The sequence below is a fragment of the Pan troglodytes genome, chromosome 20 (genome assembly GCF_028858775.2).
Source record: "Pan troglodytes isolate AG18354 chromosome 20, NHGRI_mPanTro3-v2.0_pri, whole genome shotgun sequence".
In the NCBI taxonomy this organism is placed as follows: domain Eukaryota; kingdom Metazoa; phylum Chordata; class Mammalia; order Primates; family Hominidae; genus Pan; species Pan troglodytes.
In genome coordinates, this window is record NC_072418.2 from 50,048,157 (window position 1) to 50,070,657 (window position 22,501).

The window sequence follows — 22,501 nt, forward strand, 5'->3', positions numbered from 1 at the left end:
TCCCAAGTAGCTGGGATTACAGGCGCCCACCACCATGCCCAACTGATTTTTTGTGTTTTTAGTAGAGACGGGGTTTCACCATGTTGGCCCTGCAGTCTCACACTCGTGACCTTGTGATTCGCTCGCCTCGGCCTCCCAAAGTGCTGGGATTACAGGTGTGAGCCACCGTGCCCTGCCTGTTTAGTTAGTTTTTGAGACAGAGTCTCGCTGTGTCTCCCAGGCTGGAGTGCAGTGTCGCAATCTCGGCTCACTGCAACCTCTGCCTCCCAGATTCAAGGAATTTTCCTGCCTCAGCCTTCCGAGTAGCTGGGACTACAGGCGCACGCCACCATGCCTGGCTAATTTTTTGTATTTTAGTAGAGATGGGGTTTCACCGTGTTGTCCAGGCTGGTCGAGAACTCCTGACCTCAGGTTATATCCACCTGCCTGGACCTCCCAAAGTGCTGGGATTACAGGTGTGAGCCACCGTGCCCTGCCAAGTTTTTTAGTTTTTGAGACAGAGTCTCGCTCTGTCTCCCAGGCTGGAGTGCAGTGGTGCAATCTTGGCTCACTGCAACCTCCGCCTCCCAGGTTCAAGCGATTCTGCTGTCTCAGCCTCCGGAGTAGCTGGGATTACAGGCATGCACAATGCCTGGCTAATTTTTTTTTTTTTTTTTTTTGAGACTGAGTTTTACTCTTGTTGCCCAGGCTGGACAATCTCGGCTCACCACAACCTCCGCCCCCCAGGTTCAAGCGATTCTCCTGCCTCAGCCTCCTGAGTAGCTGGGACTACAGGTACGTGCCACCACGCCCAGCTGATTTTTGTCTTTTTGGTAGAGACAGGGTTTCACCATGTTGGCCAGGATGGTCTTCATTTCTTGACCTTGTGATCCGCCAGCCTCGGCCTCCCAAAGTACTGGGATTACAGGCGTGGGTCACTGCGCCCCGCCAATCTCGGCTCACTGCAAGCTCCGCCTCCCGGGTTCACGCCATTCTCCTGCTTCAGCCTCCCGAGTAGCTCGGACTACAGGCGCCCATCACCATGCCCGGCTAATTTTTTGTATTTTTAGTAGAGGCGGGGTTTCACTGTGTTAGCCAGGATGGTCTCGATCTCCTGACCTCACGATCCGCCAGCCTCTGCCTCCCAAAGTGTTGGGATTACAGGCGTGAGCCACCGCGCCCGGCCAAATTTTTTGTATTTTTAGTAGAGATGGGGTTTCACCATGTTGGCCAGGCTGGTCTTGAATTCCCGACCTCAAGTGACCCGCCCCGCCTTGGCCTCCCAAAGTGCTGGAATTACAGGCGTGAGCCACCGCGCCCAGCCTATTTATTTTATTTATTTTATTACTTTTTTTGAGACAGAATCTCACTCTATCGCCCAGGGTCGAGTGCAATGGTGCAATATCGGCTCACTGCAACCTCTGCATCCTGGGTCCAAGTGATTCTCCTGCCTCAGCTTCCTGAGTAGCTGGGATTACAGGTGCCCACCGCCACGCCTGGCTAACTTTTGTAATTTAAGTAGAGATGGGGTTTCACCATCTTGGCCAGGATGGTCTCAATTTCCTGACCTCCTGATCTGCCTGCCTCGGCCTCCCAAAGTGTTGGGATTACAGGCATGAGCCACTGTGCCTGACCAGGGACACATTTTAAAAGTTAAAAACATGACTCTTAGCCAGGTGCGATGGCTCATGCCTGTAATCCCAGCTACTTGGGAGGCTGAGGCACGAGAATCACGTGAACCCAGGAAGTAGAGGTTGCAGTGAGCCGAAATAGTACCACTGCACTCCAGCCTGAGTGACAGAGCAAGACTCTGTCTCAAAAAAACAGAAAATGTATACGTGTGTGTGTATATATATATATATATACACACACACACACACATATCCCTGTTTTATTTCATTTTTATTATCGGGTTTTTGTTGTTTTCTGTTTTTGTTTTTGTTTTTGTTTTTGTTTTGAGACAGTCTTGCTCTGTGGCCCAGGCTGGATCGGCTCACTGCAACCTCCACATCCCACTTCCAAGTGATTCTCCTACCTCAATCTCCTGAGTAACTGGGACTATAGGTGCCCACTGCCACACCTGGCTAATTTTTGTATTTCTAGTAGACAGGGTTTCAACATGTTGGCCAGGCTGGTCTGGAACTCCTGACCTCAGGTGATCCGCCCGCCTCAGCCTCGGGCTATTTTTTATTGAAGAATAACATACGTACAGAAAAAGCATATAATCACAGGTACGCAGCTTGACACATTTACGCAAAGTGAATATTCTATGTAACCAGCAGCTAAATCGAGAAATGGAAAATTATAAGCAGAGCAGAGTCCCCGTCCTGTTCCCATGTAGTCACTGCTCCTTCTAAAGCAATCACCATTCTAACTTCTAGCTACATACATAAATATTCTCTTAATTTGTCTTAATTTTCTCATAAAAATGGAATCCATAATATGTACTCTTTTGTGTCTGGCTTCTTTCATTCCACATTATGTTTGTGGCATGTAGTTATACTTCATTCATTCTCATTTCTCTATAGTATTCCACGGTGTGACTAAACTAGGTATTACATGATTATGTGGAATGATTGGAATGCTCTGACACCGCTGCAACTTTAAATAACCACTTTGCGCTGGGTACAGTGGCTCATGCTTGTAACCCCAGCATTTTGGGAGGCCGAGGCAGAAAGATTGCTTGAGCCTAGAGGTTTGAGACCAGTAGGGCAACATAGTGAGTCCCTGTCTCTACAAAGAATAAAAAAAATTAACAAACCATGGTGGCTCATGTCAGCAGTCCCAGCTACTTGGGAGGTTGAGGGAGGAGGATCACTTGAGTCCAGGAGGCGGAGGTTGCAGTGAGCTGGAAAACAAAACAAAACAAAACAAAACAAAACAAAACAAAAAACAGAAAAGAAAAGAAATAGCCCCTAAGTGGCCAGACGCGGTGGCTCTCGCCTGGAATCCCAGCGCTTTGGGAGGCCAAGGAGGGCGGATCATTTGAGGTCAGGAGTTCGAGACCAGCTTGACCTACATGTCAGACCCTGTCTCTACTAAAATACAAAAATTAGCTGGACGTGGTGGTGGGCACCTATAATCCCATCTCCTCGGGAGGCTGAGGCAGGAGAATCGCTTGAATCCAGGAGGCGGAGGTTGCAGTCAGCCAAGATCGTGCCACTGCACTCTAGCCTGGGTGACACAGCCAGATTCCTTATCAAAAACAAACAAACAAACAAACAAACAAACAAAAAATGCCCCTAACTGGGAACTGCTTAAATGTCCATAATAAAAGAAGACAGGGGCCAGGCACGGTGGCTGGTGGCTCATGCCTGTAATCCCAGTACTTTGGGATTCCAAGGTGGGCAGATCACTTGAGGTCAGGAGTTCGAGACCAGCCTGACCAACATGGTGAATATCCATTTCTACTAAAAATACAAAAAATTTAGCTGGGCGTCATGGGGCATGCCTGTAATCCCAGCTACTCGGGAGGCTGAGGCGTGAGAATCGCTTGAACCTGGGAGGTGGAGATTGCAGTGAGCTGAAATTGTGCCACTGCACTCCAGCCTGGGAGACAGAGTGAGACGCTGCCTAAAAAAAAAAAAAAAAGAACAGCGTATTGTACTGCACGCACATATTTTGTGCATCTGCTGGGTTATAAGACCTAAATGGTAGAGTCATTTGCACCACATCCTGGACAGGCTAGAGAATCTCCTCTTGCTCTGGGCTCCACCGGCCTTACAGTTCACTTCACTGATGAGTGAGAGCAGGTCTCCCGGCCATGATACAAGTTGCCCCCAAAATTCCAAAGGGCTTTTTCTTACCACCTTTTCCATCAAAGGATGGGTGTGTAGGGGATGAAAGTTTCAGTAGCTTGCCCTGTATTTAGGGAAAAAACAAAATTCTAACAAAACTCTTCTCCCGGACCTCCAAAATATCTCTGGGCTGGCAGGTCTCTGTATTTTTTTTTTTTATTATTGAACTTCCTTAAATGCACATAAGTCAGCTAATACTTCCATGGTACCTGTTTCTTTCTGCTCTTGGTACATCGATATTATTATTATTATAAGTATTTAATTATTATGAAACAAGGTCTTGCTCTGTCACCCAGGCTGGAGTACAGTGGCACAATCACAGATCACTGCAGCCTCCACCTCCTTGGCTCAAGTGATCCTCCAGCCTTAGCCTCCTAAGTAGCTGAGACCACAGGTGCACACCACCATGCCTGATAAATTTTTTTTTTTTTTTTTTTTTGGAGACGGAGTCGCCCTCTGTTGCCCAGGCTGGAGTGCAGTGGTGCGATCTCAGCTCACTGCAAGCTCCGCGTTCTGGGTTCACACCATTCTCCTGACTCAGCCTCCTGAGAAGCTGGGATTACAGGCACCCACCACCATGCCCGGCTAATTTTCTTTCTTTTTTTTTTTTTTTTTGTATTTTAGTAGAGACGGGGTTTCACCGTGTTAGCCAGGATGGTCTCTATCTCCTGACCTCATGATCCACCTGCCTCAGCCTCCCAAAGTGCTGGGATTACAGGTGTGAGCCACCGCGCCCGGCCCAATACCCGGCTAATTTTTTGTGTGTGTGTGACGCAGTCTTGCTCTGTCGCCCAGGCTGGAGTGCAGTGGCGCTATCTCTGCTTGCTGCAAGCTCTGCCTTCCAGCTTCACGCCATTCTCCTGCCTCAGCCTCCCGAGTAGCTGGGACTACAGGCACCCGCCACCACGCCCGGCTAATTTTTTTTTTGTATTTTTAGTAGAGACGGGGTTTCACCGTGTTAGCCACGATGGTCTCAATCTCCTGACCTTGTGATCCGCCTGCCTCGGCTTCCCAAAGTGCTGGGATTACAGGCCTGAGCCACCGCGCCCGGCCAATTTTGTATTTTTAGTAGAGATGGGGTTTCACCATATTGGCCAGGCTGGTCTCAAACTCCTGACCTCGTGATCCGCCTGCCTCGGACTCCCAAAGTGCTGGGATTACAGGCATGAGCCACCACGCCCAGCCAGAATTTTTTCTTTTTTCTAGAGAAGGGGGTCTCCGTATGTTGCCCAGTCTGGTCTTGACCACCTGACCTTAATTGATTTTCCTACGTTGGCCTCCCAAAGTGGTGGGATTACAGGTGTGAGCTACTGCCACTGGCCAGTAATTATGCTGATGAAAGACCTGTTTTTTCTCTAGTTCCTGGGATGGCTCTAGGGAGGGTTATTCACACTGTGAGTGAGGAGGCATTCACAGAGAAGTTCCTCCAGAGTGTGGAAGAAGCACTACCATTTGGCACCAACCCCTGGAGAACAAAGGAGGAGACCATTGGCCAAAGAGAGGCATTTCCATTTTGTTGGAACCTGCTGACCACCAACCCATAGCTTTTTTTCCCTTTCTTCCTTGCTAATCCAATCGCAGATTCATTGAGGAGGTGAGAGGTCCTGAGATCCAGGCTGGAAGAAGAGTGATTGGTCTACCTGGTTCTCAAGGGATAATGTTGCCCCCTAGAGGACATTTTGGAAATTATTAAGGAAAATTAACGACTGGTTTTTGGTTGTCATCTGGTTCTCAAGGGAACAGTATTGCTTCCTTGGGAGAATTTGGAAACTTACCTTTTTTCATCGTCACAATGGTGAAGGGTTTGTTACTGGGACTAGAGGACAAGGACCAGACATGCCAAGATGTTCTACAATATAGCATTCCTAATTAATAATCACCTAATGAATAAAGTTCAGATAGCACTTAAAAAGTGGGGAAAGGACTGTTTATACTAAATTATGCTAAGCTGTAACACTGAACTATTCCAGTTCTTTTGAAATTGTTTACATAGCAAAATCATAGTTGACTCCTGGCCATTTAAGACTTATGCCACCACTCTTGGGATAATGAAAATGTTTTGGAACTAGATCGAGGTGGTGATTGTATAATATGGTGAAAGTACTAAAAGCCACTAAATTGTGCACTTCAAAATGCTGCCTAATTTTATATTATGTGAATTTCACCTCAATAAAAATGTCTTTTTTTTTTTTTTTTCGAGAGGGAGTCTTGACCTGTTGCCAGGCTGGAGTGCAGTGGCGCAATCTCAGCTCACTGCAACCTCCACCTCCCAGGTTCAACCCATTCTCCTGCCTCAGCCTCGCAAGTAGCTGGGACTACAGGTATGCGCCACCACACCCAGCTAATTTTTTTGTATTTTTAGTAGAGACAGGGTTTCACCATGTTGACCAGCATGGTCTCAATCTCCTGACCTCGTGATCCACCTGCCTCGGCCTCCCAAAGTGCTGGGATTATAGGTGTGAGCCCCCGGGCCCAGCCAATAAAAATGTTTTTTAAAAAGGATGCATATTTCCAAACATGAGACTATACCATCACATTTAATTTTTCCCAGAAACTATAAAAAGTAGAAGTGAAGGGAGGAAAGGAAGACACTTTTAGACCTTTAATGAGTCTGCAAGTACAGGAGAAAATAATTTATGCAGCAATTAGCTTTATTTTCAGGGCTCTTTTTCTTTTCTTTTCTTTTCTTTTTTGTTGAGACGGAGTCTCGCTCTTTTGCCCAGGCCGGAGTGCAGTGGCGCTATCTTGGCTCAGTGCAAGCTCTGCCTCCTGGGTTCATACCATTCTCCTGCCTCAGCCTCCTGAGTAGCTGGGACTACAGGCACCCGCCACCATGCCCAGCTAATTTTTTGTATTTTTAGTAGAGACGGGGTTTCACCGTGTTAGCCAGGATGGTCTCGATCTCCTGACCTCATGATCCGCCCGCCTCTGCCTCCCAAAGTGCTGGGATTACACGCGTGAGCCACCGCGCCTGGCCAACAAAGTGATCATTTTACAAGAGTTATGGCATAGTCACAGGTAAGAACCTGGGTCACTGGGTCACTCCCTAACCAATTACGAATTACTATATGCCATGGACCTTCAGGATTACTTTCTTTTTTGTTTTGTTTTGTTTTTGTTTTTTTTTTGAGACGGAGTCTCGCTCTGTCACCCAGGCCGGGGTGCAGTGGTGCGATCTCAGCTCACTGCAACCTCTGCCTCCTGGATTCAAGCAATTCTCCTGCCTCAGCCTCCCGAGTAGCTGTGATTACAGGCATGTGCCACCACGCCCGGCTAATTTTTTTGTATTTTTAGTAGAGACGGGGTTTCACCATATTGGCCAGGCTGGTCTCGAACTCCTGACCTTGTGATCCACCCACCTCGACCTCCCAAAGTCCTGGGATTACAGGCGTGAGCCACCGTGCCCAGCCCAGGATTACTTTCTTTCTTTCTTTTGAGACAGAGTTTTGCTCTTGTTGCCCAGGCTGGAGTGCAATGGCACAATCTCGGATCACTGCAACCTCCACCTCTCAGGTTCAAGTGATTCTCCTGCCTCAGCCTCCCAAGTAGCTGGGATTACAGGCATGTGCCACCACGCCCGGCTAATTTTTTTGTATTTTTAGTAGAGACGGGGTTTCACCATATTGGCCAGGCTGGTCTCGAACTCCTGACCTTGTGATCCACCCACCTCGACCTCCCAAAGTCCTGGGATTACAGGCGTGAGCCACCGTGCCCAGCCCAGGATTACTTTCTTTCTTTCTTTTGAGACAGAGTTTTGCTCTTGTTGCCCAGGCTGGAGTGCAATGGCACAATCTCGGATCACTGCAACCTCCACCTCTCAGGTTCAAGTGATTCTCCTGCCTCAGCCTCCCAAGTAGCTGGGATTACAGGCATGCGGCACCACGCCTAAAATTTTGTATTTTTAGTAGAGATGGGGTTTCTCCACTTTGGTCAGGATGGTCTCGAACTCCCGACCTCAGGTGATCCGCCCGCCTTGGCCTCCCAAAGTGCTGGGATTACAGGCATGAGCCACCGTGCCTGGCCTCTATTTTTCTTTCTATAATCCATGTACATTTCCCTTTAATAATATAAGGCAACTAAACAGCACTTTATTTTCAGAGGCTTATCTAAAAGATACTTGACACAGCCCTTTGCAGCTGGGTCATTCTCTGAATTCTAAATGTCGTTTCCTGCACAAAGTGGTTATTTGATCTTGTAACTGGCATTTTCCCCGGAGATTAGGAAGTGGCACACCAAAGTGCAAAAACTTTGGAATCAGAACTTTAATTTTTAATCTTTATTTAATTTATTTATTTATTTTTGTGACAGAGTCTCGCTCTGTTGCCCAGGCTAGAGTGCAATGGCAAGATCTCCACTCACTACAAACTCCACCTCCCGGGTTCAAGTGATTCTCCGCCTTCAGCCTCCTGGGTAGCTGGGATCACAGGCGCACACCACCACACCCGGCTAATTTTTGTATTTTGAGTAGAGATGGGGTTTCACCATGTTGGCCAGGCTGGTCTCTAACTCCTGACCTCAGGTGATCCTCCCGTCCATGCCTCCCAAAGTGCTGGGATTACAGGTATGAGTCACTGTGCCCGGCCTAATTTTTATATTTTTTTGCAGAGACAGGGTCTGGCTGTGTTTGACAGCCTCAAACTCCTGGCCTCAAGTGATCCTCTCAAAGTGTTGGGATTACAGACATGAGCCACAGTGCCTGGCCTATTGAAAGTTTTTCCATCATAATAGGTCCTTCCCCCCATGCTTGCAGCAAGTCAATAGTAGGAGACCCCAGGTTGCAGCAGAGAAAGAGGTTTAATCATAGGGGCCACTGAAAACCAAGAGAGGACATGGAAGGAAACCACGAATCCACTTCCCCAGGGAGTTCGGGGCTTTTTAAGGGTTTTGGAGTGGGTTGAAGTGTGGAGGTCATTGGTTGGTTGAAGTGTGCAGGGTGAAGTAATGAAACAGGGAGTTGAAGAAACTCTATTCTCCTGTCGATTTGGTTCCTCTGCGGGGTCTTCACACTGGTTGGTATCAGCTGTTTTGCTGGAATTCAGGATCTGAAAAATATCTTAAGCTTTTTTTTTTTTTTTTTTTTGAGACAAGGTCTGTTGTCCAGGCTGGAGTGCAGTGGTGCCATCATAGTTCATTGCAGCCTCTAACGCTTGGGCTCAAAGGATCCTTCCACCTTAGCCTCCCAAGTAGCTGGGATTACAGGCATGCACCAGCACACCCAGCTAATTAAAAAAAATTTTTTTTTGTAGAGACAGGGGTCTTGTCATGTTGCCCAGGCTGGTCATGAACTCCTGACTTCAAGTGATTTTCCTATCTCAGTCTCCTAAAGCGCATGGATTACAGGCACGAGCCACCATGCCGGGTGCTAAGCAATTCTTCTTATTTATTTATTTATTTATTTTCTGAGACGGAGTCTTGCTCTGTTGCCCAGGCTGGAGTGCAGTGGCGCGATCTCGGCTCACTGCAAGCTCCATCTCCCAGGTTCACGCTATTCTCTTGCCTCAGCCTCCTCAGTAGCTGGGACTACAGGCGCCTGCCACCACGCCCGGCTAATTTTTTGTAGTTTTAGTAGAGACAAGGTTTCACCATGTTAGCCAGGCTGATCTCGATCTCCTGACCTCGTGATCTGCCCACCTCTGCCTCCCAAAATGCTGGGATTACAGGCGTGAGCCACCACCTCCGGCCTAAGCAATTCTTAAATAAAAATCTATGATTCCGCCAGGCATGGTGGCTCACACCTGTAATCCGTGCACTTTGGGAGGCCGAGGCGGGTGGATCACAAGTTCAGGAGTTCGAGACCAGCCTGGCCAACATGGTGCAATCCCCGTCTCTACTAAAAATACAAAAGTTAGGTGGGCATGGTGGCTTTTTTTTTTTTTTTAGACGGGAGTCTCTGTCATCCATGCTGGAGTGCAGTGGCACGATCTTGGCTCACTGCAACCTCTGCCTCCCAGGTTCAAGCGATTCTCCGGCCTCAGCCTCCCAATTGGCTGAGACTACAGGCGTGTGCCACCACGCCCGGCTAATTTTTATAGTATTAGTAGAGATGGGGGTTTCACCATCTTGGCCAGGCTGGTCTCGAACTCCTGACTTCGTGATCTGCCCTCCCTGGCCTCCCAAAGTGCTGGGATTACAGGCATGAGCCACTGTGCCCTGCCAAAAAAGCCTATGATTCTAACATCAGAAATCCTTCCCCCTCAGCCTCCCACGTAGCTGGGACTATAGACTCAGTACCACCACACCAAGCTAATTTTTGTATTTTTAATAGAGATGGCGTTTCCCTATATTGCCCACCTGGGGCCATCCCTGTTTTTTTTTTTTTTTTTTTTCCCCCCTTCCTTCCTTCCTTTCCCTCTCTCTTTCCCTCCCTCCTTCCTTCCTTTCTTTCTTTCTTTTTTTTTTTTTTTTTTTTTTACAGAGTCTTGCTCTGTTACCCAGGTTGGAGTGCAGAGGCATGATCTTGGCTCACTACAACCTCCGCCTCCCGGATTCAAGCAATTCTCCTACCTCAGCCTTCCAAGTAGCTGGGACTACAAGTGTGAGCCACCATGCCCTGCTAATTTTTTTATTTTTACTAAAGACGGGATTTCACCATGTTAGCCAGGCTGGTCTCCAACTCCTGATTTAAAGTAATCCGCCTTCCTTGGCCTTCCGAAGTGCTGAGATTACAGGTGTGAGTCACCGCGCCTGGCCTATTCCTGTTTTCTTAACGCTCCTCTCTCCCACTGGGCCGTGACTGCCTCTAAGGCAGAGATGTGTTCATTTTTATCATTATTGTATGTCCAGGGCTGGGCACAAAGTGCAACACATAGTAGGGACATGAAAGGCTGGGCACAGTGGCTCATGGTTGTAATCCCAGCACTTTGGGAGGCAGAGGCGGGAGGATGGCTTGAGGCCAGGAGTTGGAGACCAGCCTAGGCAACAGAGGGACCCCATCTCTATGAAAAAAAAAAAAAAAAAAAAAAAAAGATTGACAGTTCAATGTCACCTCTGATAAGCCTTCCCTGACCACCCTTGTTACTCTGTAGCCCCATGTCCTGCTTTATTTTTCTCCAAAGCATTTATCATCGCTGGGTTTATATTTATTTCTCTTCGGGCTTTTCTCACTGGATCGTAAACTCCACGAGGACAGGGCTTTGTCGATTTCATTCAATACCGTTATTTTACGACATCCCTATTGCTGGGATCTCAGTATGCACTCCTTAAATATTTGCAGAATTTAAGTGCCACATAAGTGACCACGTGGGCAACGCCCTCGGGGCCTTAAGCCGCGCCATTTTTGGGGCTAGGATTGGTTGGACCCTCCGCACGTGACATGCAGTCGCCGGACCGCCTTTGAGTCTCGTGAGGTACTTTTGGTCCCAGGCTCCGCGGAAGAGGTACTGCGCAGGCGTGGGAGGGTCTGCGCATGCGCAGAAACACTGCGGGCGTGCTGCCGGCGGCGGTAGGTGGCGCGCGGGTCCGGCGGGCGGTTGGCGTGAGCGGGACCGGAGCTGAGGCAGGAAGAGCCGGCGCCATGGTGGAGAAGGAGGAGGCTGGCGGCGGCATCAGCGAGGAGGAGGCGGCACAGTATGACCGGCAGATCCGCCTGTGGGGACTGGAGGCCCAGAAACGGTCAGGGCCGGCGCGGCTTGAGGCCGCGAGGGTCTGGAGGGGGCGTCTATTCTGAGGCGTTTGCGGCCCGGAAGGAGCGGGAAGGTGTGATTTGAAGGGAGGAGGCGGGAATTCTGTGCTCTGGGATCGTCTCGCTCTTGAGGGGACTGGAGGAGTTGATTGGGGATGTTTCTGGAAGGTCTGGGAAGTGGTTGGGAGGGCCGTTCCGAAGGATGGGAGCTCTGAAGGGGGCGTTGGGGAGTCCTGAGAGAGCGGGAGAATTCAAACTCAGGAAATCCGAGGCCCGAAAGCGGTGATTGTGGGGTTTGATCGCGGTTAGGGGATAAGAGGGGCTGGGGATACGTGGAAAGGGTGAGGTGAGGGACGTAGTTCATTCATTCGAGGGTATAGGAGCTGGTTCCGTGCTGCACACGGGGGAGACTGGACTGGCCAACCGGACAGACGGGAGCTTACATTCTTGTGGGAGCTCAGGGGCGGGCCAGTCTGAAAGAATGCGGGTTTTGAGGAGTTTTGGAGCAAGTTATCTCAAATGGGAATCTTGAGAGGCTCGGAGAGGCTGGAGGAGGACGGCAGTAGGCTCCCGAAAAGGTTGCTTGTGTTTGGTATGGGGCTGTGTCTTGATAGGACAGGAGACGTAGTTTGGGCATTGTGGAGTAGCTTAGGGAATTTTTTTTTTTTTTGAGATAGTCTCTCTCTGTCGCCCAGACTGGAGGGCAGTGGCGCGATCTCGGCTCACTGCAACCTCTGCCTCCCGGATTCAAGCGATTCTCCTAACTCAGCCTCCCGAGTAGCTGGGATTATAGGGGCCCGCCAGCACGCCCAGCTAATTTTTGTATTTTTAGTAGACACGGGGTTTCGCCGTGTTGACGAGACTGGTCTCGATCTCCTGACCTCAAGTGATCCACCCGCCTCGGCCTCCTGAAGTGCTGGGATTACAGGAGTGAGCCACCGCGCCAGGACGTCTTTTGTTTTGTGCAGTTGGGTGATCTCGGCTCACTGCAGCCTCTGGCCTCCCGGGTTCAAGACTTCCTCTCACCTCAGTCTTCTGAGTAGCTGGGATTACAGGCTCGCGCCACCACGCCTGGCTAATTTTTGTATTTTTAGTAGACATGGGTTTTCACCATGTTGGCCAGGCTGGTCTCGAACTCCGGACCTCAAGTGATCTGCCCGCCACAGCCTCCCAAAGTGGTTGGATTACAGACGTGAGCCACTGTGCCCAGCTTGTTTTTTTTTTTTCTCTGTCTCTCTGTGGCCCAGGCTGGAGTGCAGTGGTGGGATCACAGCTCACTGTAGCCTCAACCTCCAAGGCTCAAGGGATATTCCCTCTTCAGCCTCCCAAGTCCCACACCTGGGACTACAGGCGTGCCCCACCACATCATCCGACTAATTTTTGTGTGTTTTTTTTGTGGGATGGGGTTTTGTCATGTTGCCCAGACTGGTCTTGAACTCCCAAGCTCAAGCGATCCTCGGCCTCAAGAGATCTCCCCCCATCTCAGACTCCTAAAATGCTGGGATTACAGGCATAAGCTACCATGCCTGGCCTCACTGATCAATATTTTTACTTAGCCTGGACGCAGTGACTCACACCTGTAATCCCAGCACTTTGGGAAGCTGAGTTGGGGGGAGGGGACCTCTTGAGCCCAGGAGTTTGAGACTAGCCTGGGTAACGTTGCCAAACCCAGTCTCTACAAAAAAATACAAAAATTAGCCAGGCATGGTGACATAAGTTTATAGTCCCAGCTAGTCAGGAGACTGAGGTGGGAGCATCACCTGAACCCCTGGGAGGTGGAGGTTGCAGTGAGCCATGATCACACCACTACACCCCAGCCTGGGTGACAGAGTGAGGCCCCGTCTCAAAAAAAAAAAAAAAAAAAATCCACAAGCGTGTGTATATGTGTCAGTTATTAAAGGATGGTGAAGTGAGAGGGTTGTTTTAATAGGTTGGCCAGGGAAGGGCTCTGAAGAGGTAACATTGAGCCTCAGACTTATAAGGGAAAGAGCCCTGTGGTCATCTGGGAGAACTTTCCTAGCTAAGAGAACAGCAAGTGCAAATTCCCAGAGGCCCAGGCATGATTGTCAAATTAGAGAAATAAGGTGGCAGGAACCAAATGATTTGAGGAGTAGCTTTTATTCTAAGTGTGTGGGAAAACCTGTTGGAGTGTTTTGAGTGTGGGAGTAACATGATCTGTTTTTTGTTTGTTTTTTGAGACGGAGTCTTGCTCTGTCGCCCAGGCTGGAGTGCGATGGCACGATCTCGGCTCACTGCCATTGCAGTGAATCCGCCTCCCAGGTTCAAGCGATTCTCCTGCCTCACCTTCCTGAGTAGCTGGGACTATCGGCGTGTGCCACAACACCCGGCTAATCTTGAGTATTTTTAGTAGAGACGGGGTTTCACCATGTTAGACAGGATAGTCTCGATCTCCTGACCTCGTGATCCGCCTGCCTTGGGCTCCCAAAGTGCTGCGATTACAGGCGTGAGCCACTGCGGCCTGGCCTGGTTTGTGTTTTAAAATGATCGCTCCAGAATAGGTTAAAGTGGGCAGAAATGGAAGTAAAGATTCTGGCTGGACTGTTGCAGTAATCCAGTTGAGATAAAAATATTGGTGGCTTGAAACTCAAGAGACGGGGTCAAATAAATATATTCTGGATATATTTTGAAGGTAGAAGAGGGAACAGAATTTGGGGCAGAAGTCCAGGATGACACCACTGTTTTTGGCTTGAGCACCTACCTGGAACGATGGAATTGCCATTTTGAAAGATATGGAGAGCTGTAGGTTTGGTGGGGTCGGGGAAGAGTCAGTTCTCTTTTAGGTTTCAGATTTGTTTTTTTGTTTGTTTTTTTTGTTTTTTGAGACGGAGTCTCACTCTGTCGCCCAGGCTGGAGTGCAGTGGCATGGTCTCGGCTCACTGCAACCTCTGCCTCCCAGGTTCAAGCAATTCTCCTGCCTCAGCCTCCCGAGTAGCTGGGATTACAGGCGCCCGCCACCATGCCCAGCTAATTTTTGTATTTTTAGTAGAGACGGGGTTTCACCGTGTTGGTCAGGCTGGTGTTGAACCCCTGACCTCGTGATCCACCCGCCTCGGCCTCCCAAAGTGCTGGGATTACAGGCGTGAGCCACCATGCCCGGCCTCAGATTTGTTTTTTTTATACAACTAAGTAGAAATATGTGAGGGGTTGAGTTCAGAGGTAAAATTTGGGTGATGGTGGGTATTGTGTGAGTACAGAGTATAGAATTAATGGAGGGGTTGGGGAGGCAGACACGTCAGGAGAATTTAGTTTGAGGGGGTGGGAGCTTTCAGAAGGTTTTAGAGGGTGCAGTGGTGGGATGGGAATTACCTCAGGCTCATTTCAGATCTGTGGGGTCTTCTTTGATGGGGTGGGGGGATGTCATCATGAGGCATTAACATTGGTAGGAGGGTTGAAGGCACCTGGAATAGATTGGGAATTAAGTGATGAGAATGTGCCTCTGGACATAGGTGGACTGCATTGATTTTAGGGACTGCTATTTTCTGGATGGAGTGGAAAGAGGATTTATGTGAGTTGGAGGAAACTTTGAGGAAGCTTGGTGTGTTCTGAGATCCTAAAGGGTTGGGGAAGGGATTCTAAGGTACTGGAAGGGTTAATCGAAGGGGTTTGTGGCAGCAGATAGCTTTGTTTGAAGTGGGGCAAAGTTGGTGAGGTTTAAACTGGAATGTAGTTAGGGAACTTTCAGAGGGATAGGGATGATTTTTCTGAGAAGCAGTGAAGAATGGATGGGGGCCTCTGAGTGGGAGATGACCTAAGGGACAAGTCAAGGTCAGGGCATGGAATTTGTGGGAGGTAGGAATTATTCTGAGGGAGTGGAGCTGTACCGAATTTGATGGAGAACATGAAAAGGATTGGCTGGGGGTTGCAGGAGGGAGGGAAGAGGTTGTTTGTAATTTGTACTCTATTTTTAGACAGTCTTAGAGAGTTTATTAAAGTGTTTTTTGTCCATTTTCAGCCGAGGTTTTTAGAAATTAAAATTTTTTGTGTGTGAGTACATAGTAGGTGTATACATTTTGGGGGTATGTGAGATACTTTGATACAGGCATACAATGGGTAATAATCACATCAGGGTAAATGGGGTATCCACCACCTTAAGCACTTATCCTTTGTGTTACAAACAATCCAATTATATTCTTTTAGTTGCTTTGAAATGTACAACAAATTATTGTTGACTGTAGTCACCCTGTTATGCTATCAAATACTAGATCTTATTCATTGTATTTAATTATATTTTTGTATCCATTAGTCATCCCTCCTTCCCCTCCACCCCCCACTACCCTTCCTAGCCTCTGGTAACCCTCAGTCTGCATGAGTTCAATTGTTTTAATTTTTTTAGTTCCCACAAATTAGTGACAGCGTGCAAAGTTCTTTCTGTGCCTGATTTATTTCACTTAACATAATAGCATCCAGTGCCCTCCCTGTTGTTGTAAATGACAGGATCTCATTCCCTTTTTTTTGTAGACAGGGTCTCTCTGTCGCGCAGACTAGAGTGCAGTGGTGTGATCACAACTCACTTCAGCCTTGACTTCTTGGGCTCAGGTGATCCTCCCACCTCAGCCTCCCGGTAGTTGTGACTATAGCACGTGTCACAAGCCCAGCTAGTATTTTAGTACAGGTGGGGTTTCACCAGGCTAGTCTCCAACTCCTGGGCTCAAATAATCCTCCTGCCTCCCTGCAAAGTGCTAGGATTAGAGGCGTGAACAGCAATGCCCAGCCTTTGTACCACAATTTCTATTTTTTTTTTGAAACGGAGTCTCGCCGTGTTGCCTAGGCTGGAGTAGGCTGGAGTGCAGTGGCGCAGTCTTGGTTCACTGCAAGCTCCGCCTCCCGGGTTCACGCCATTCTCCTGCCTCAGCCTCCCGAGTAGCTGGGACTACAGGTGCCCGCCACCACGCCCGGCTAATTTCTGTATTTTTAGTAGAGACGGGGTTTCACCTTGTTGGCCAGGATGGTCTCGATCTCCTGACCTCGTGTACCACAATTTCTTTATCCATTTGTCTGTTGATAGACATATGGGTTGCTTTCAAATCTTGGCTATTGTGAAGAGTGCTGCAATAAACATGGGATTTATTGCAGTTTTTTTTTCTTTTCTTTTTTTTTTTTTTTTTGAGACTGAGCCTCGCTCTGTTGCCCAGGCTAGAGGACAGTGGCACGATCTCAGCCCAGTACAACCTCCACCTCCCAGGTTCAAGCGATTCTCCTGCCTAAGCCTCCCAAGTAGCTGGGATTACAGGCACCTGCCACCACGCCCGGCTAATCTTTGTATTTTTTAGTAGAGACAGGGTTGCTGTGTTGGCCAGGCTGGTCTCAAACTCCTGGCTTCAGGTGATTGGCCCTCCTTGGCCCCCCAAAGTGTTGCAATTACAGGCGTGAGCCACCACACCCAGCCTGATTTATTTTCATTTGGGTATATACCTAGCAGTGGGATTGCATTTTTACCCGAGTCTTTTTTTTTTTTTTTTTTTTGAGACGGAGTTTCGCTCTTGTTACCCAGACTGGAGTACAGTGGCGCGATCTCAGCTCACCGCAACCCCTGCCTCCCAGGTTCAAGCAATTCTTCTGGTTCAGCCTCCCAAGTAGCTGGGATTACAGGCGTGTGCCACCATGCCCGGCTAATTTTGTATTTTAGTAGAGACGGGATTCCTCCATGTTGGTCAGGCTGTGAACTCCTGACCTCAGGTGATCCGCCCGCCTTGGCCTCCCAAAGTGCTGGGATTACAGGCATGAGCCACAGCCCCCGGCCTTCACCTGAGTCTTATAGCAGCTCTCTGGAGTCGGAAGGGCAGTGATTTCCTTCTCTGTTCAGATGAGGAAGGAGGCTCCACAGAGCAAATTGACTTGCCTCTAAGAGGGCTCTAGGTGGGATAGGAGGGTTCTAGGTGGGATAGGAGAACTCTGGAGACTGGAGTTCCTTTATGAAACAGAAGCCCTGGAAATGGGCAGGCTGATAAAATGTACAAATTGTGGGGCATTTTATAAGACAGTTATCCTACTTCTCTTCCAAAAGTCAGTTTCATGGGAAAAATAAGTGAAGGGACTGTTGTGGATTAAAAGAGAGTAAAGGCCGTCATAGTGACTCAGCCTGTAATCCCAGGACTTTGAGAGGCCGAGGTGGGTGGATCACCTGAGGTCAGGAGTTCGAGACTAGCCTGGCTAACATGGTGACCGTCTCTACTAAAAATACAAAAAAAATTAGCCAGGTGTGGTGGTGGGTGCTTGTAATCCCAACTACTTGGGAGGCTGAGGCAGGAGAATTGTTTGCATCCAGGAGGCAGAGGTTTTAGTGAGCCGAGGTCACACTATCGCACTCCAGCCTGGGTGACAAGAGCGAAACTCTGTCTCAAAAATAAATAAAATAAAATAAAGTAAAGAAGCAGCTTCCTAGAGCAGATTTGGTTGCTTAAATTGAGGCCAAGTTTCTGGAGTTTTTATTGATAGTTGACAATTACAACTAAAATTTTTTTTTCTCGCTCTGTTACCCAGGCTGGAGTGCAGTGACGCAGTGACATGATCTTCAGCTCACTGCAACCTCCACCTCCCGGGTTCAAGGGATTCTCCCGCCTCAGCCCCCAAGTAGCTGGGACCACAGGCGTATGCCATATCACTCAGCTAATTTTGTGTGTGTGTGGCGTATGCCGTAACACTCAGCTAATTTTGTGTGTGTGTGTGTTGTTTTTTTTGTGTGTGTGTGATGGACTCTCACTCTGTCGCCCAGGCTGGAGTGCAGTGGCGCAATCTTGGCTCACTGCAACCTCCGCCTCCTGAGTTCAAGCGATTCTTCTGCCTTAGCCTCTGGAGTAGCTAGGATTACAGGCGCGTGCCACCACACTTGGCTAATTTTTATATTTTTAGTAGAGACGGGGTTTTACCATGTTGGCCAGGCTGGTCTCAAACTCCTCACTTCAAGTGATCCGCCCACCTCTGCCTCCCAAAGTGCTGGGATTACAGGCGTGAGCCACTACACCCGGCCTATGTGTGTGTATTTTATTTTTTTATTTTTTTGAGACGGAATTTCTCTCTTGTTGCCCAGGCTGGAGTGCAATGGCGTGATCTAGACTCACTGCAACCTCTGCCTCCCGGGTTCAGGCAATTCTCCTGCCTCAGCCTCCTAAGTAGCTGGGATTACAGGCGCCTGCTACCGCGCCCAGCTAATGTTTGTATTTTTAGTAGAGACCAGGTTTCGCCATGTTGGCCAGGCTGGTCTTGAACTCCTGACCTCAGGTGATCTACCCGCCTCAGCCTCCTTAAGTGCTGGGATTACAGGCATGAGCCACTGCGCCTGGCCAGAAGTTACCTTCTTTGTGCCTGTTTTCTCAGCTGCAAAAGAGGGGTAACAAAGTGCCAGCCCATTAGATTGTCATGGGAATTAAATGACATAATACATACAAAGAGCTTAGTAGAACAGTGCTTGGCACATAGTAAGTGTTAGATAAATGTTGGCCATTATTATTTTATTATGTACCAAATTTCTATAATTCTGCTGATGGACACAGGTTTGTTTTGGTGTGTCTATTAATTCACAGCCATTTGAGTAACAGTATGTCCTAAATGCCAAGGAAGTTACTGGTTCTAGTGATACAGTGGTTTCTGGAGTTTACATTCTAATGGAGGAGGGGGCAGTAAACATATAAACAAGTAGTGTAGCTTAGCACAGTGGTGTGTGGCTGTGATCCCAGCTACTGGGGAGGCTGAGGTTGGAGGATCACTTGAGCCAGGCGATTGAGACTAGCTTGGGCAACATAGTGAGGCCCCATTTCAATCAAAACAGTGGGCAACACAGGCCCCATCTTAATCAAAACAAAAACAAATAGCATAATTCGAGATAGAAGAGGATGTGGACCTATTTTAAATTAGGTGGCCAGTATGGACTTCTCTAATGAGGTGACAATTGAGCTGAGACCTAAAGAATGTGTCCCTCAAGGAGTTGAGGGAAGAAGCAGTGGGAAGCACTAATGCCAAGGTCCTAAGGTGGGAGCAAGGATGGGAGCAAGGATGATGTTCTCTAGGATCAGCCTCCCGAGTAGCTGGGACTACAGGCACGTGCCACCACGCCTGGCTAATTTTTGTATTTTGAGTAGAGATGGGGTTTCACCATATTGGCCAGGCTGGTCTCGAACTCCTGACCTCAAGTGATCCGACCGCCTCGGCTAATTTTGTGTATTTTTAGTAGAGAAGGGGTTTCACCGTGTTAGCCAGGATGGTCTCCGTCTCCTGACCTCATGGTCCTCCCGCCTTGGCCTCCCAAAGTGCTGGGATTACAGGCGTGAGTCGCCGCGCCTGGCACACCCAGCTAATTTTTTTTTGTTTTGTACAGATGGAGTCTTACTTTGTTGCCCAGGCTGGTTTCGAACTCATGGGCTCAAGTGATCCTCATGCCTTGCCCTCCTAAAGTGCTGGGATTACAGGTGTGACCCACTGTGTCCAGCCTGCTGTAGTTTTGTCGGAGAGAAACGATGGTGGCTCAGACTAGAGTGGTGTTTGTGGAACTTGAGGGAAGTAGATGGACAATGCTGCTGTGAATGTGTATCTTTTTTTTTTTTTTGAGACAGAGTCTCACTCTTGTCACCCAGGCTGCAGTGCAGTGGCGCGATCTCGGCTCACTGCAAGCTACGCCTTCCGGGTTCACGCCATTCTCCTGCCTCAGCCTCCCGAGTAGCTGGGACTACAGGCGCCCACCACCACTCCCGGCCAATTTTTTTTTTTTTTTTTTTTGTATTTTTAGTAGAAACGGGGTTTTACCATGTTAGCCAGGATGATCTCAATCTCCTGACCTCGTGATCTGCCCGCCTTGGCCTCCCAAAGTGTTGGAATTATAGGCGTGAGGCACTGTGCCCTGCTGAATGTGTATCATTTTTGTGCCCACTTGGGTATTTCTTTTTTTTTTTTTTTGAGACGGAGTCTCGCTCTTTCGTCCAGGCTGAAGTGCAATGGTGCGGTCTCGGCTCACTGCAATGCACTCCGCCTCCCGGGTTCAAGCGATTCTCCTGCCTCAGCTTCCTGAGTAGCTGAGATTACAGGCGCCTGCCACCACTCCCGGCTAATTTTTATTTTTTTTTTCTTTTTGAGACAGACCCTTGTTCTGTTGCCCAGGATGGAATGCAGTGGCGCCATCTCGGCTCACTGCAAACTCCACCTCCCGGGTTCACGCCATTCTCTTGCCTTAGCCTCCCGAGTAGCTGGGACTACAGGCGCCCGCCACCATGCCCGGCTAATTTTTTATATTTTTAGTAGAGACAGGGTTTCACCTTGTTAGCCAGGATGGTCTCAGTCTTCTGACCTCGTGATCTGCCTGTCTCGGCCTCCCAAAGTGCTGGGATTACAGGTGTGAGCCACCATGCCCAGCCCACGCCCGGCTAATTTTTGTAATTTTAGTAGAGATGGGGTTTCAGCATGTTGGCCAGGCTGGTCTCGAACTCCTGACTTCAGGTGGTCTACCCACCTTGGCCTCCCAAAGTGATGGGATTTGTAAACCCAGCACTTTGAGGGAGGCAGAGGCAGGAAGATTGCTTGAGCCCAGGAGCTGGAGATCAGCCTGGGCAACACAGTGAGACCCTGTGTCTACAAAAAAAAAAACAACCATAAATTAGCCAGGTGCAGTGGTGTGCACCTATAGTCCCAGGACTCAATAGGCCGAGGTGGCGGGATCACTTGAACCTGGGAGGTTGAGGCTGCAGTGAGCCCTGATCTTGCCACTGCCCTTCAATCTGGGTTCACAGAATGAGACCCTGTTTCAATAAAACAAAACAAAACGTAAACATGGTATTTGGTGTTGATGGCAGTTGAGTATTTAATTTAATTTAATTTAATTTTTTTTGAGACGGAGTCTGTCACCTGGGATGGAGTGCAGCGGCACAGTCTTGGCTCATTGAAACCTCTGCCTCCCAGGTTCAAGCGATTCTCCTGCCTCAGCCTCCCAAATAGCTAGGATTACAGGTGCCCGCCACCAACATGCCCAGCTAATTTTTTTTTTTTAACAGAGTCTCGCTGTGTCACCCAGACTGGCATGATCTCCGCTTACTGCAACCTCCGCCTCCCAGGTTCGAGTGATTCTCCTGCCTCACTGTCCCGAGTAACTGGGACTACAGGCGCCTGCCACCACGCCTGGCTAATTTTTGTATTTTCTGTAGAGACACGGTTTTGCCATGTTAGCCAGGCTGGTCTCGAACCCCTGGACTCAAGTGATCTGCCCGTCTTGGCCTCCCAAAGTGCTGGGATTACAGGCGTGAGCCCCCACGCCTGGCCATAATTTTTTTTGTATTTTTAGTAGAGAGGGTGTTTCACCATGTTGGACAGGCTGGTCTCGAACTCCTGACCTCAGGTGATCCACCCATCTCAGCCTCCCAAAGTGCTGGGATTACAGGCATGAGTCACCGGGCCCGGCTGAATAATGAATTTTAAACAACTGCAGAGCAGTCTGTAGAGCTATGTAGGAATGTAGGTCGTGGAGAGCAGATTTATTGTCAGGGACTTTTTATATGTAGCTGTTGCTGGAAGAGTTCGGGGAGGGGGAGTGCTTGCTGGTATTGACTCAGCCATGATAAAAAAGCCTTTTTTGAGGAAATGGCATTGGAGTTGGGTTTTGAAGGGGAAAGGCGTAGGTAGGCATTGAGAGGAAGAAATGGTGCATTTTGCGAGGGTGGAATGTTGTGATTAAATTTTATTTAATTTTTAATTAAATTAATAGCAAACTCTTACCAGCAGAACTTAAATTGTGTGAAAATTATTCTTAGTTATTACTAAATCCTTTTCAGTATGAATAATACATTTGCTGAAGAATTATTAATGAGTTTGGTTACATGATGCAGCCCAAGATCTTGATGAGTTGTTTCATAATACATGATGTAAAGTCTATATTTCCTTTTTGAAATCTGAAAAAATTGTGACTCTGAAATACTTCTGGTTCAAGAGATTTCAGATAAGATATAGTTGACCTATTCTGCTTCCTACTGACCTCAGAGAAGTCTTGGGATGGCCTGACCTCTGATTGCCTTTTTTCAGCCTCATCTTCTGTCACTTTACAGATTTAAAAAGCTAAAAACAAGGCCGGGCATGGTGGCTCATGCCTGTAATCCCAGCACTTTGAGAG

The 22,501-nt window shown here is 48.5% G+C and overlaps 1 protein-coding gene across 3 annotated transcripts in view; it reads left to right on the forward strand.

The window, feature by feature from the left end:
- The first annotated feature begins 11,156 nt into the window (after positions 1-11,156).
- The window catches only part of SAE1 (SUMO1 activating enzyme subunit 1), a 79,130-nt gene continuing 67,785 nt past the window's right edge, over positions 11,157-22,501 (forward strand). The window contains exon 1 of one of the 3 annotated variants that reach the window (XM_009435755.4): positions 11,157-11,387. In XM_009435755.4, the coding sequence (XP_009434030.2) occupies positions 11,182-11,387 (206 nt within the window). In that variant the 5' untranslated portion in view covers positions 11,157-11,181. 3 annotated transcript variants of the gene reach the window in all.